At 41.0% G+C, this 13943-nt stretch overlaps 1 protein-coding gene across 21 annotated transcripts in view; it reads right to left on the bottom strand.

Annotated features, from left to right (window-relative positions):
• LCORL (ligand dependent nuclear receptor corepressor like) overlaps positions 1–13943 on the bottom strand; it is a 182265-nt gene that overhangs the window by 56937 nt on the left and 111385 nt on the right. For 2 of the 21 annotated variants that reach the window (XR_006281185.1, XM_043514095.1), the window contains one exon: positions 13137–13323. The exons of the other annotated variants lie outside the window; for them this stretch is intronic. Coding sequence is in view for 1 of the 2 variants with exons in the window: in XM_043514095.1 (XP_043370030.1) it covers positions 13137–13245 (109 nt within the window). In the remaining variant the exon portion in view is untranslated. The remainder of the gene's footprint in view (positions 1–13136; positions 13324–13943) is intronic. 21 annotated transcript variants of the gene reach the window in all.

Raw genomic sequence — 13943 nt, 5'->3', positions numbered from 1 at the left:
TTTATATCCTATAAATTTGTGGATAAGAAAGAGTTCCCTGGGATGACGGGGATATATGATTAAATGGGTCAACTCAGACTTGAGCCTCAGAGCTGGCAACAGAACAATTTAAGACAAAGGCTAAGATCAGCTGCTTCTGTCCTCCCTCTTGCAAGTTTATTGATTGCTAAATAAACAAATAGGTCACCAAGAATAGCTATGAGGACTGAAGTCATATGGCAAAATGACTGTTTAAAAGACATTCTGTCTCTTTAATAGGATACTGAAGAGAGATGAAAAACAATTTTGAACAAGAAAAAGGTGCAGAAATGTATACAGTAACCACTGGTAACAGATTTTACTAAATGACTGGAGGTGAAAAAAATAGCCCTAATATAGAATGGTCTGGTAAGTCAGAAATAGTCAAAAGGATTTCTTGTGTACTGTGGTCCCTGCTTCTGGAAGATGGCCTTCTGGCTTTGTAGAAGTAACATTAATTGTTTTGAGGAAGGAAGGAAGGAGTACATGAAAGTAGGACCAGGACAGATAATGAAGACTTGAAAGTTGAAATTAGAAGCCTTGTTTTTCTCTCGTTCCTAAAGCATGGCCATCTTAATTTTAAGCTAGTTCATTGTCTGACCAAGAAGCTTCCAAAGATGCCCCCTACAGAGTAAGGAAGAACTGCTATTTGGCAGAAAGTTCTTCAAACCAGGATTTGAGAAAGAGAATTAGTAGTAATTTAGGTACAAGTGATCACAACTTGATTACATTTCTAATGTGCAAACAGAATAAAGCCTAAACCAATGATATAAATATTTATTTGATGCTTTAAAAAGATCAATTTCACAAAATTGAAAACAATTATGAGCTGAATTAGATGCAAGGAAGAATTTAATCAGAAAAATGTGAATAATTGGGAATTGTTTAAGAATGCTTTACTAGTTGCCCAAAAAAGCCACAATCAGAAGGCCATATTGATTAAAACAACAACTTGGTTTGGAGGGGAAGTGAAGGCAATTCTAAATTTTTTTTTAAAAAATATTACAAATAGATGAAAGGGGAAGTTAACAGTAAGAAATACAAATCAGAAGCTAAGACTTGTATAAAAATGGTAAGGGAAGAAAAGGGACACAAGGCAAAATCTATGGCCAGCTGGATTAAAGGAGTTTTTAAAGTCAATTAAGAACAAAAAGAATCCTAACAATGGTAATAAGAACATAAGAACAGCCATACTGGGTCAGACCAAAGGTCCATCTAGCACAGTATACTTTCTTCTGACAGTGGCCAATGCCAGGTACTTTAGAGGGAACGAACAAAGCAGGTAATCATCAAGTGATCCATCCCATGTCACCCATTCCCAGCTTTTGGCAAACAGAGGCTAGGGACACCATCCCTGCCCATCCTGGCTAATAGCGATTGAGAGACCTATCCTCCATGAATGTATGTATTTCTTTTTTTAACCCTTTTATAGTCTTGGCCTTCACATCTTTTTGCAAAGAGTTCCACGGGTTGACTGTGCGTTGTGTGAAGAAATACATCCTGTTGGTTTAAACTTGCTGCCTATTAATTTCATTTGGTGACCCCTCTTATCCCATGCCAGCTTGCTTTGCTTAAGAGCCTGTGGTGAGGGACCTTATCAAAGGCTTTCTGAACATTTAAGTACACTATATGTACTGGATCCCCCTGGTCCACATGCTTGTTGACACCCTCAAAGAATTCTAGTAGATTGGCGAGGCATGATTTCCCTTTACAAAAACAGTGTTGACTCTTCCCCAACAAATTACGTTCATCTATGTGTCTGAAATTTTGTTCTTTACTATATTTTCAACCAGTTTGCCTGGTACTGAAGTTTGCCTGTAATTGCCAGGATCACTTCTGGGGCCCTTTTTAAAAATTGACATCACATTAGCTATCCTCCAGTCATCTGGTAGAGAAGCTGATTTAAACGATAGGGTACAGAAGGGTACAGACTACAGTTAATACTTCTGCAATTTCACATTTGAGGTCCTTCAGGACTCTTGGGTGAATACATTCTGGTCCTGGTGACTTATTACTGTTTAGTTTATCAATTTGTTCCAAAACCTCCTCTACTGACACCTCAATCTGGGATAGTTCCTCAGATTTGTCACCTAAAAAGAACGTCTCAGGTTTGGGAATCTCCCCCACATCCTCAGCCGTGAAGATCAATACAAATAATTCATTTTGTTTCTGCACAATGGCCTTATTGTCCTTGAATGCTCCTGTAGCATCTCGATCATCCAGTGAGGCATTGGTTGTTTAGCAGGCTTCCTATTTCTGATGTACTTAAAAAAAATTTTGCTATTACTTTTTGAGTCTTTTGCTAGCTGTTCTTCAAATTCAAATTCTTTTTTAGCCTTTACTTGCCAGAGTTTATGCTCCATTCTATTTTCCTCAATAGAATTTAACTTCCACTTTTTAAAGGATGCCTTTTTGCCTCTAACTGCTTCTTTTACATTGTTGTTTAGCTACGCTGACACTTTTTTGGTCCTCTATGTTTTTTAATCTGGGTTATACATTTAAGTTGAGTCTCTATTATGGTGTCTTTAAAAATTTTCCATGCAGCTTGCAGGGATTTCACTTTTGGCACTGTACCTTTTGATTTCCGTTTAACTAACTTCCTCATTTTTGTGTAGCTCCCCTTTCAGAAATTAAATGCTACTGTGGTGGACAAGCTATATTCACCTATTGGACCAGATCCTGTGCTCCACTTAGGGCTAAATCAAGAATTGCCTCTCTTCTGGGTTCCAAGATTAGCTGCTCCAAGAAGTAGTCATTTAAGGTGTCAAGAAACTTTATCTGTGCATCTCATCTTGAGAAAACATGTACCCAGTCAACATGGGGATAGCTGAAATCCTTCATTATTAATTATTATTATTTTAATTGTATCGCTTCTCTAATTTCCCTGAGCATTTCTCAGTCACTATCAGCATCCTTGGTCAGGTGGTCAGTAGTATATCCCTACTGCTATATTCTTACTATTCAAGAATGGAATTACTATCCATACAAATTGTATGGTACAGCTGGGTTCATTTTAAGATTTTTATTTCATTTGACTCTACACTTTCTTTCACATATAGCACCACTCCCCCACCAGCACTACCTGTTCTGTCGTTCTGATATATTTTGTGTATATTTCGATATATTGGTCCACTACTAGATGGAAATGGTAGAATTATCAATAATAATGCAGAAAAAGCAGAAGTGTTTAGTAAATATTTCTCTTCTGTATTTGGGGGAAAAAAGATGATTTAGTTGTATCATATATAACACTCTTTCCATTCCACTAGTATCTCAGGAGAATGTTCGACAGCAGCTACTAAAGTTAAACAGTTTTAAGTCTGGATAATTTGCAACAAAGTTTCAAAAAGGCTGGCTAAGGAGCTTGCTGAACCAGTAATGTTGATTTTCAATAAGTCTTGGAAAACCAGAGAAGTTCAACTTCTGACAACTGGAAGCAAGCTAATGTTGTGCCACATATTTAAAAAGGGTAAAAAGGATGACTTGGTTAATTATAGCCTGCCAATCTGACATTCATCATGGGCAAGATGATGGAGCAACTGATACAGGACTTGATTAATAAAGAATTAAGGAGGTAATATAATTAATGCCAATCTAAATGGGTTTATGGAAAATAGATGCTGTCAAACTAACCTGTTATTTTCTTCATGAGATAATGAGTTTGGTTGATAAAGGTAATGGTGTCAATGTAACATACTTACACTTCTGTAAGGTGGTTAACTTGGTACAGCATGACATTTTAATTAAAAACTAGAAGGATATAAAATTAACCCAATACACTATAAATGGATTCAAAGCTGTTTAACTGATAGGTCTCAAAATGTAACTGTAAATGGGGAATCAGCAAGTGAGTGTGTTTCCAGCAGGGTCCCTCAGGGATTGGTTCTTAGCCCTACACTATTTAACGTTTTTAATAATGACCTGGAAAAAATATAAAATCATCACTGACAAAGTTTGTAGATGACACAAAAACTGGGAGGGGAGTGGTGAATAACAAAGAGTATAGGTCACCAGTACAAAGCAATATAGACCACTTGGTAAAGTCGGTGGAAGCAAACAGTACATGTGTTAATGTGGCTAAATGTAAACATATACATTAAAGAAAAGAATGTAAGCCATACTTACAGGATGGGTGACTCTATCCTGGGAAGAAGTGACTCAAAAAAATTTGGGCATGATGGCAGATGATCAGCTGCACGTGAGTTCCCAGTGCAATGCTGTGGCCAAAGAGTGCTAATGCAATCCTGGCGTGCATAAACAGGGGACTCTCAAGTAAGAGTAGAGATGTTATTTCACCTAAGTATTTGGTACTAATGTGACTGCTATTGGAGTACTGTGTCCAGTTCTAGTGTCCACTATTCAAGATGAAAGTTGGTAAACTGAAGATGGTTCAGAGAAGAGCCATGAGAATGATTAAAGGATTAGAAAGCATGCCTTATAGTGATAGACACAAGGAGCTCAATCTATTTAACTTAACAAAAAGAAATGGTTAAGGAATGATCTGATTACAGTCTATAAGTATCTATATGAGGAATAAATATATCATAATGGGCTCTTCAATTTCAAAAAGAAAGGTATAAAATGATCCCATGGCTGGAATTTGAAGCTAGACAAAGGTAGAAATTAGGTGCAAATTTTTAAATGCGGGTAATTAAACCACTGGAAAAACTTACCAAAGGTTGTGGTGGATTCTCCATCAATGTCAATTTTAAATCAAGAGTGGACGTTTTCCTAAAAGATATGCTCTATGAATTATTTTGGGGGAGTTGCAAGGCCTGTATTATACAGGAAGTCAGACTAGATGATCATAGTGGTTCCTTCCAGCCTTGGAATCTATGAATTGAAGAACTCCGCAGGCTACAGTTAGCACAGCCAGGGATTTAACCAAAAGGCGGTTTTCATTCAAATACTTTGAAAATATATCAAAAGTAGATGGTCTTCATAGGCAGGCGATATAAAGCACAGGATGCCAAAGGTTCAAAGGGCAGCTCCATTAATACAGATAAGCTCCCCATCCAACAGTGGATGAATCCATCACCAGCATCTTGGCAGATAGACTTATATCTCTATCCTTAACTGAATTCCTTTACAGACTGTATTCTTGGTCTAACTATATACTTTGTTTGTTCAGTACACACAGTAAACATAGATAACAATGAGCAATATAAAAAGTAAAAAAATGGAGACTGCAGCTCTATTCCTTATACTGTGGACATGCAGAGAGAGGAGCAGATTATGGAGGAAAGTTAGACTATTTACAATTCTCAGTCCACAGGCTTTTTCTTCTCATTGATTTTGTCATCAGTGAACATTTTTTGCCATTGAACTAGGAGATGCTTGATGCAGTAGGACAATCTCTGCAATCTCAAAGGGATGGATTAATGTCCTGGATGCATTGATATTTCTGGAAAATCTAATTAATAATTTAAGGGGAAAAATCAGGATTTTTTATAAGTCAATAAGAGTAATAACTCTGTATAGTTTAAATCATGGCTTAATTCAGCTATAGGTAGCACTAATAAATCTCTAATCTTCAAGCAGACCAAGACTATTATGAAACTGACTTCTAGAAATAATGGGTTTGGCAAAATGATATCAGATCAGTGTTTTGGTAATTGTGAACTCAGTGTTGACTTTTGGGAAGAAATTGGATAGAACACAGAGTACTATCTTCTGTTGATGGAATGTAAAGTATTATTATTTTATAACAATTCTCCAAGTTTGGCCATCATCCTGTCAGAAACAAAAGGCATGAGTAAGGCCACTCTGAAGAACAGGAAGTACAATACCACCTCTTGGAATGGTTCAAATGTTTTTTTGGTTAAAGAATAGAGTACCAGTTTGAGCGTCTATATGAGAAATATCTTAATTTCTGGAGGTTTCAATAACATTCATGTATTTTAAAAATCTCTTGACATGTGTGCAAACTCGTCTGGAGTTATTTGAATTCATCATAATACCCAAGGGCGAAGCTACTGAATTAGTGGACACCCAAACAACAGACCATATTGTGAAAGTAAAATCTGCAAAATGCTTAGGATGCTGTAGACTTCATGCATTAGGTTTTGATGTTTACCTGAGTGTCTGACATATATTAATGGTGTTAGCCTTTGTCATTGTGAGGTTTAATGCTGCTGGATTCAGAGGAAGCATTAAGTCCAGAGAAAAGGTCATAGCTGAATAAAAATAGCAAGCAGTGTCTTCTTACCCCATCTGGGAACCAAAGCCTGGGTCACCAGTTTGGTGCCACAAGTAGCATTCTGACCCTTTTCTGTCAGACCAGTATTTTTCAACAGTCCAGTCCAGTTTAACAGTCAAGAAGCTGAAGGGCATTATGATAAATGAAGTGGGGAATGAGGGGGGCAAGGGAGTAGCTCCCTTTGATGGACACCCAGCCAGCCAGTTTGCTGTAAAATTCCTCTTGGTAGCTGTTCTCTACTTGCTTTACCTGTAAAGGGTTAAAAAGTCCCCCAGGTAAAGAAAAAAGAAAGGGGGCTATGCACTAGCTTTGAGCCAATGTTTTCAGCCACCCTAGGACGGACAGAATGTGCATACCACTCCACTGACACAGGCGATGCTTGCCCAATTGGAGCCCAACCCTACAGGATGGCTCCTCAAGCCAAAACCACAATAGAAAGAGAGATCAAGGATATGTTACAGATGGGTGTAATCCGCTCCTTTGAGAGTGCATGGGCATCTCCAGTGGTTTTGGTTCCCAAACCGGATGGAGAAATTCACTTTTGTGTGGACTATAAACTAAATGCTGTAACTTGCCCAGAAAACTATCCAATGCCACGCACAGATGAGCTATTGGAGAAAGTGGGATGTGCCCAGTTCATCTCCACCTTAGACTTAACTAAGTGGTACTGGCAAGTGCAACTAGATGACCCAGCCAAGGAAAGGTCAGCTTTCATCACCCATGCAGGGCTGTATGAATTTAATGTGCTCCCTTTCGGACTGCAAAATGGACCCACCATCTTCCAAAGATTGAAACATAATCTTCTGGCTGGATTTGGGGAATTTGCCGTCGCCTAGCTTGACGATGTGGCTATATTCTCAGATTCATGGGCAGAACACCTGGAATACCTCCAAGTTGTCTTCCAGTGCATAAGAGAGGCAGGATTAACGATTAAGGCCTTGAACGTTAGGTGGGTCAAGGTACTATCAACCCCCTACAGGCTAAGATAAATGCTATCCCAAATTGGCCTGTCTCTAACTCAAAGAAGCAGGTCCAATCCTTCTTGGGCTTGGCCGGGTATTACTAATGATTTGTACCAAACTACAGCCAAATAGCCACCCCAATGACAGACTTGACCAGGAAAAAACAACCAAATGCTGTTCAGTGGACTGAGAAGCGTCAGAAAGCCTTTAACCAGCTTAAGGCGGCCCTTACGTCTGACCCTGTACTGATGGCCCCAGACTTCAACTAACCGCTCATCGTAACCACAGATGCATCCGAGCGTGGTGTGGGAGCAGTTTTAATGCAGGAAGGACCAGATCAACAATTCCATCCTGTCCTGTTTCTGAGCAAAAAAATTTCTGAGAGGAAAAGCCACTTTTCAGTCTCAGAAAAAGAATGCTGTGCCATTGTATATGCTCTGCAGAAGCTACGTCCATATATTTGTTCCACCTGCAGACTGACCATGCTGCACTGAAGTGACTTCACACAGTCAAAGAGACTAACAAAAAACTTCTTCAGTGGAGTTTAGCTCTTCAGGACTTTAATTTTAAATTACAACACATTTCAGGAGCTTCTAACAACGTGGCTGATGCACTCTCACAGGAAAAAGAAAAGGAGTACTTGTGGCACCTTAGAGACTAACAAATTTATTAGAGCATAAGCTTTCGTGAGCTACAGCTCACTTCATCGGATGCATTTGGTGGAAAAAACAGAGGAGAGATTTATATACACACACACAGAGAACATGAAACAATGGGTTTATCATACACACTGTAAGGAGAGTGATCACTTAAGATAAGCCATCACCAGCAGCGGGGGGGGGAAAGGAGGAAAACCTTCCATGGTGACAAGCAGGTAGGCTAATTCCAGCAGTTAACAAGAATATCAGAGGAACAGTGGGGGATGGGGTGGGGGGGGAGAAATACCATGGGGAAATAGTTTTACTTTGTGTAATGACTCATCCATTCCCAGTCTCTATTCAAGCCTAAGTTAATTGTATCCAGTTTGCAAATTAATTCCAATTCAGCAGTCTCTCGTTGGAGTCTGTTTTTGAAGCTTTTTTGTTGAAGGATAGCCACTCTTAGGTCTGTGATCGAGTGACCAGAGAGATTGAAGTGTTCTCCAACTGGTTTTTGAATGTTATAATTCTTGACGTCTGATTTGTGTCCATTCATTCTTTTACGTAGAGACTGTCCAGTTTGGCCAATGTACATGGCAGAGGGGCATTGCTGGCACATGATGGCATGTATCACATTGGTAGATGCGCAGGTGAACGAGCCTCTGATAGTGTGGCTGATGTGATTAGGCCCTATGATGGTATCCCCTGAATAGATATGTGGACAGAGGCTCTCAAAACTGGATACTCTCATAAAGAACCAACCTTCCACACAAACTTCCTCGTGGCTGGACTTTACAAAAACTAGACAAGCCATTTACAAAACACACTTTGATTCTCTACAAAAGAAAAAGGACACTAAGCTATCTAAACTACTATATGCCACAAGGGGCCAAAACAATGGTTCCCGTAACCCACCCAGCAATATTGTTAATCTATCCAACTATACTCTTAGCCCAGCAGAAGAATCTGTCCTATCTCGGGGCCTCTCCTTTTGCCCCTCCACCCCCACGAACATGATACAGTTCTGTGGTGACCTAGAATCCTATTTTCGACGTCTCAGACTCAAGGAATATTTCCAACACACCTCTGACCAACATATTAACCCACAGAGACCTTCCTGCCAACACTACAAAAAGAAGGATTCTGGGTGGACTCCTCCTGAAGGTCGAAACAGCAGCCTGGATTTCTACATAGACTGCTTCCGCCGACGTGCACAAGCTGAAATTGTGGAAAAGCAGCATCGCTTACCCCATAACCTCAGCCATGCAGAACACAGTGCCATCAGAAACAACTCTGACATCATAATCAAAAAGGCTGACAAAGGAGGTGCTGTCGTCATCATGAATAGGTCGGAGTATGAACAAGAGGCTACTAGGCAGCTCTCCAACACCACTTTCTACAAGCCATTACCCTCTGATCCCACTGAGAGTTACCAAAAGAAACTACAGCATTTGCTCAAGAAACTCCCTGAAAAAGCACAAGAACAAATCCGCACAGACACACCCCTGGAGCCCCGACCTGGGGTATTCTATCTGCTACCCAAGATCCATAAACCTGGAAATCCTGGACGCCCCATCATCTCAGGCATTGGCACCCTGACAGCAGGATTGTCTGGCTATGTAGACTCCCTCCTCAGGCCCTTCGTTACCAGCACTCCCAGCTATCTTCGAGACACCACCGATTTCCTGAGGAAACTACAGTCCATTGGTGATCTTCCTAAAAACACCATCCTAGCCACTATGGATGTAGAAGCCCTCTACACCAACATTCCACACAAAGATGGACTACGAGCCGTCAGGAACAGTATCCCCGATACTGTCACGGCTAACCTGGTGGCAGAACTTTGTGACTTTGTCCTGACCCATAACTATTTCACATTTGGTGACAATGTATACCTTCAAATCAGCGGCACTGCGATGGGTACCCGCATGGCCACACAGTATGCCAACATTTTTATGGCTGACTTAGAACAACGCTTCCTCAGCTCTCGTCCCCTAATGCCCCTACTCTACTTGCGCTACATTGATGACATCTTCATCATCTGGACCCATGGAAAAGAAGCTCTTGAGGAATTCCACCATGATTTCAACAATTTCCATCCCACCATCAACCTCAGCCTGGACCAGTCCACACAAGAGATCCACTTCCTGGACACTACGGTGCTAATAAGCGATGGTCACATAAACACCACCCTATATCGGAAACCTACTGACCGCTATTGCTACCTACATGCCTCTAGCTTTCATCCAGATCATACCACTCGATCCATTGTCTACAGCCAAGCGCTACGATATAACCGCATTTGCTCCAACCCCTCAGACAGAGACAAACACCTACAAGATCTCTATCATGCATTCCTACAACTACAATACCCACCTGCTGAAGTGAAGAAACAGATTGACAGAGCCAGAAGAGTACCCAGAAGTCACCTACTACAGGACAGGCCCAACAAAGAAAACAACAGAACGCCACTAGCCATCATCTTCAGCCCCCAACTAAAACCTCTCCAACGCATCATCAAGGATCTACAACCTATCCTGAAGGACGAGCCATCGCTCTCTCAGATCTTGGGAGACAGACCAGTCCTTGCTTACAGACAGCCCCCCAATCTGAAGCAAATGCTCACCAGCAACCACACATCACACAACAGAACCACTAACCCAGGAACCTATCCTTGCAACAAAGCCCATTGCCAACTCTGTCCACATATCTATTCAGGGGATACCATCATAGGGCCTAATCACATCAGCCACACTATCAGAGGCTCGTTCACCTGCGCATCTACCAATGTGATATATGCCATCATGTGCCAGCAATGCCCCTCTGCCATGTACATTGGCCAAACTGGACAGTCTCTACGTAAAAGAATGAATGGACACAAATCAGACGTCAAGAATTATAACATTCAAAAACCAGTTGGAGAACACTTCAATCTCTCTGGTCACTCGATCACAGACCTAAGAGTGGCTATACTTCAACAAAAAAGCTTCAAAAACAGACTCCAACGAGAGACTGCTGAATTGGAATTAATTTGCAAACTGGATACAATTAACTTAGGCCTGAATAGAGACTGGGAATGGATGAGTCATTACACAAAGTAAAACTATTTCCCCATGGTATTTCTCCCCCCCCACCCCACCCCCCACTGTTCCTCTGATATTCTTGTTAACTGCTGGAATTAGCCTACCTGCTTGTCACCATGGAAGGTTTTCCTCCTTTCCCCCCCTGCTGTTGGTGATGGCTTATCTTAAGTGATCACTCTCCTTACAGTGTGTATGATAAACCCATTGTTTCATGTTCTCTGTGTGTGTGTATATAAATCTCTCCTCTGTTTTTTCCACCAAATGCATCCGATGAAGTGAGCTGTAGCTCACGAAAGCTTATGCTCTAATAAATTTGTTAGTCTCTAAGGTGCCACAAGTACTCCTTTTCTTTTTGCGAATACAGACTAACACGGCTGCTACTCTGAAATCTCCCAGGAAAGTTTCCCAGAATCAGGTGGGTAAAAATGTACCTACATTCTAAGTCATTGTAGTCCTTGAAATGGAAAAAGTACTGCTTAGTTATTTATATAATTATTAGTAAAATCAGAGGTGCACGTATTTTATTAACTCTGTTTCCTAAACCTCTGGGAAGAAATTCCAGACGGTGTGGACCTAACCTGAACCAGGCTGGCCAGCACCATCTGTGATTTGGCGTGTGTGAGATAAATGAAGTGGAGGGGGTAGCTCCCTTTGATGTACACACAGTCTGGTAGCTGTAAAATCCCTCTCGGTAGCTGTTCTCTACTTGCTGTACCTGTAAAGAGTTAAAAAGTCCCCGAGGTAAAGGGAAAAAAAAGTGGGCACCTGACCAAAAGAGCCAACGGGAAGGCTAGAACTTCTTTAAATTGGGAAAGAAAACTTTCCCTTGGTCTATTGCTCTCTCTGGACTGAAGAGACGGCCAGCAGGAATGCTGCATAAAGTTTTAACCAGATATGAAAACATCAGATCATATTTAGAACTTTCAACAACCCAAATATGTAAGTAAATTAGGAACATTTAGAAAGACGTGATTAGGTTTATTTCTAAGACTTGTGAAATCCTCTATGCTAACCCCAGATGCTTTTGTTTGCTTGTAACCTTTAAGCTAGAAAGCTATTTTGGGTGCTTAATTTTTGAAATTGCTCTTCTAAAATCTAGCAAAAGCTTAAGTTCCAGACGTATTTTCTTCCTTTTTGTGTTTAATAAAATTTACCTTTTTTAAGAACAGGATTGGATTTTTGGTGTCCTAAGAGGTTTATACATGTTGTTTGATTAGCTGGTAGCAACAGCTAATTTCCTTTGTCTTCTTTCTCAGCTCTTCCCTGTGGGGAGGAGGGGGGGGCGGGAGCTTGAGGGTACCCCACAGGGAGGAATTCCTAAGTGCTCCTTCCTGGGTCCAAGGGGTTTTTTGCATTTGGGTGGTGGCAGCGTTTACCAAGCCAAGGTCAGAGAAAAGCTGAAACTTGGGAGTTTGATATAAGCCTCGAGTGGCAAGTATTTTTAAAATCCTTACGGGCCCCCACCTTCTGTACTCAAAGTGACAGAGTGGAGATTCAGCCTTGACAGGCATATTCGTCCAGTATTGTGACTCCCCAGACTCTGCTCCTGCATCTCTTCCTTTGACAAAGTAACTGGGGGAGGGCCTTATGATTCTCCTCTGTGACAAACACGGCAATTCCCAGCTCTGCTATGGCTGCACTTATATGAGAAAATTGCACCTGAAGCAACAGTACAATCTATCCTTATTAACCACTCTGCTTCAGGTGTACACAGTGTGCCCATCCTCATATAACAATTCCTGCAAGTGTTGCAGGGCCTATAGATCGTTGCATCTATCCCACAATTCCTGGCACAGTTCCCTGAGCAAGCGCATAACATATTACAGGCAGAACTGGTAGCAATACCAAAAGTAAAACTCGCCTAACACTTTCCATTAGTTGCTTTCATTTAACTTAGCTAAACTTCAACCATTTGGGCTGAATTTTCCATGCTGGATGGCTAAATGTTCTTAGAATATTTCACCAAAAAGTTTAAGGTTTTTCTCAGAACAAGGCTGGAAAGAATTGTGTTGTTCTGCCCATCTTGAAAAATTCTTACAAACATTTCACTAAGACACTAGCATCTCCATGCTTTAGAGCAGGGATGTGAAACTGGAGGGTATGGTGTAAGGTGGTGCTGCCCTGGTATCAGGAATATGCCTTTTGCTGCTCTCATGAAAAAAACTGCCCAAATCTGGCCAAATTATAAATATAAAAAAACAAAAACAAAAAAACCCTGCAGTTCACACATACTCACTTGAGACTGTTTGGTAGAAACAGTCAATGAAGATTCTGTCTGTACTGGGTTTGCACCAGGGCTGCAAGTGGTGAGCAGGATTTCCCCTGCAATTGCTCTGCCCAGCCATCAGGGGCCACCATGGTGTTTGGCACAGGAAATGAGAGGAGGGAGTCTCTCTCTCCTGTGCTATCAATGCTTCTGGTTGCTGGTGCCCCGGAGAAATGAACAATGCGTTTTGAATGGAACACAGAGGGTGAGAGCAGAGCATAAGTAGTGAGGGGAGGTGCATCCATGTGGAAAAATAGCATGATGATGATTCTATAATTAAAGACTGTATCTTAATGCATATGCACAAAGGGGCCCTAATCTCAGAGTTGCAAATGCCATGGCAGAATCACCAACCTTTCCCTCAGAACTGCTGCTTGACCAAATTCAGGCCTGGAGACCCAAAGGAACTATTCTGACTAGTGCCACCTCTTTGGGTAGTGGAGCTATATTCATCCTCTTCATATCTCCATCCCTCCCATTTCTCAACAAAATACTGAGTTTTTACTGAGAGCTTCAGCCTAAAACAGCACCTCTTACTATACTGTACTAGAAGAAAAGCAGTACCTAGAGTCAGTCAGCGGCAAAAAGGATATCCCAGATCTCTTCCTACACTGTTTCTATAACGGTTACTAACAAGTCTATAAAAACAAACTAAAACTGCGAGGCTGAGATACAATTTAATAAGTTAATGTGTCAAGTTATATCAGCATTCCCCCCCCCATAATAAAAATACCAACAAAGAAAGGTTGTAAGGACAGAAGCAGGTAAAAATGGAAG

The sequence above is a fragment of the Dermochelys coriacea genome, chromosome 4 (assembly GCF_009764565.3).
Source record: "Dermochelys coriacea isolate rDerCor1 chromosome 4, rDerCor1.pri.v4, whole genome shotgun sequence".
Taxonomy (NCBI): domain Eukaryota; kingdom Metazoa; phylum Chordata; order Testudines; family Dermochelyidae; genus Dermochelys; species Dermochelys coriacea.
This window is presented reverse-complemented; position numbering and strand designations above follow the sequence as displayed.